Source organism: Lepidothrix coronata, unplaced genomic scaffold, assembly GCF_001604755.1.
Source record: "Lepidothrix coronata isolate B3197 unplaced genomic scaffold, Lepidothrix_coronata-1.0 Scaffold612, whole genome shotgun sequence".
Taxonomy (NCBI): Eukaryota; Metazoa; Chordata; class Aves; order Passeriformes; family Pipridae; genus Lepidothrix; species Lepidothrix coronata.
Window position 1 is genome coordinate 8,880 of NW_016690792.1, and position 1,485 is coordinate 10,364.

At 68.3% G+C, this 1,485-nt stretch overlaps 1 protein-coding gene across 1 annotated transcript in view; it reads right to left on the reverse strand.

Moving 5' to 3' along the window:
- Positions 1 to 1,475, reverse strand: part of LOC108510291 (calmodulin-regulated spectrin-associated protein 3-like) — a 10,306-nt gene extending 8,831 nt beyond the window's left edge. Inside the window, exons 1-3 of the mRNA XM_017839962.1 lie at positions 1,365 to 1,475; positions 1,140 to 1,286; positions 868 to 907 (exon numbers count right to left, since the gene is read on the reverse strand). Of these exons, the coding sequence (XP_017695451.1) occupies positions 868 to 907; positions 1,140 to 1,286; positions 1,365 to 1,373 (196 nt within the window). The 5' untranslated portion in view covers positions 1,374 to 1,475. The remainder of the gene's footprint in view (positions 1 to 867; positions 908 to 1,139; positions 1,287 to 1,364) is intronic.
- Positions 1,476 to 1,485: the final 10 nt, after the last annotated feature.

The following is a 1,485-nucleotide window of genomic DNA, read 5'->3' on the forward strand; positions in this document are numbered from 1 at the left end:
GCCCCACAGCACCCACACCTGACCCACGGCACCCACGGAACCCTCAGAACCCTCACCTGCCCCATGGGACTCAAATCTGCCCCACAGCACCCACACCTGACCCACGGCACCCACGGAACCCTCAGAACCCTCACCTGCCCCATGGGACTCAAATCTGCCCCACAGCACCCACACCTGCCCCACGGCACCCACGGAACCCTCAGAACCCTCACCTGCCCCATGGGACTCAAATCTGCCCCACAGCACCCACACCTGCCCCATGGGACCCACGGGACCCACACCTGCCCCACGGGATCCAAATCTGCCCCGGAGCACCCACATCTGCCCCACGGCACCCACGGGACCCTCAGGACCCACACCTGCCCCATGGGACCCAAATCTGCCCCACAGCACCCACGGCACCCTCGAGACCCTCACCTGCCCCATGGCACCCCCACCTGCCCCATGGGACTCAAATCTGCCCCACAGCACCCACAGCACCCTCACCTGCCCCACAGCACCCTCACCTGCCCCACAGCACCCACACCTGCCCCATGGGACCCATGGGACCCTCACCTGCCCCATGGCACCCACACCTGCCCCATGGGACGCTCACCTGTCCCACAGCACCCACGGCACCCACAGGACCCTTGGGACCCACACCTGCCCTCTGGGACCCAAATCTGCCCCATAGCACCCTCACCTGCCCCACAGCACCCACAGGACCCACACCTGCCCCATGGGACGCTCACCTGCCCCACGGCACCCACGGGACCCTCAGCACCCTCACCTGCCCCATGGGACCCATGGGACCCTCAGCACCCTCACCTGCCCTACGGCACCCAAATCTGCCCCACAGCAACCACATCTGCCCCATGGGACCCTCACCTGCCCCACGGGATCCAAATCTGCCCCACAGCACCCTCACCTGCCCCACGGCACCCACGGGACCCTCACCTGCCCCACGGCACCCACGGGACCCTCAGGACCCTCACCTGCCCCATGGGACCCTCACCTGCCCCACAGCACCCTCACCTGCCCCATGGCACCCATGGGACCCTCAGCACCCTCACCTGCGCCATGGCACCCATGGGACCCTCACCTGCCCCACGGCACCCACGGGACCCTCAGCACCCTCACCTGCCCCACGGCACCCTCACCTGCCCCACAGCACCCACGGGACCCTCGGGACCCACACCTGCCCTATGAAACCCAAATCTGCCCCACAGCACCCTCACCTGCCCCACGGGACCCACACCTGCCCCACAGCACCCACGGGACCCACACCTGCCCCACGGCACCCAAATCTGCCCCACGGCACCCAAATCTGCCCTAGGGGACCCTCACCTGCCCCACAGCACCCACGGGACCCTCGGGACCCTCACCTGCCCCATGGCACCCACACCTGCCCCACAGGATCCAAATCTGCCCCACAGCACCCACACCTGCCCCACAGCACCCACGGGACCCACACCTGCCCCACGGCACCCAAATCTGCCCCACGGC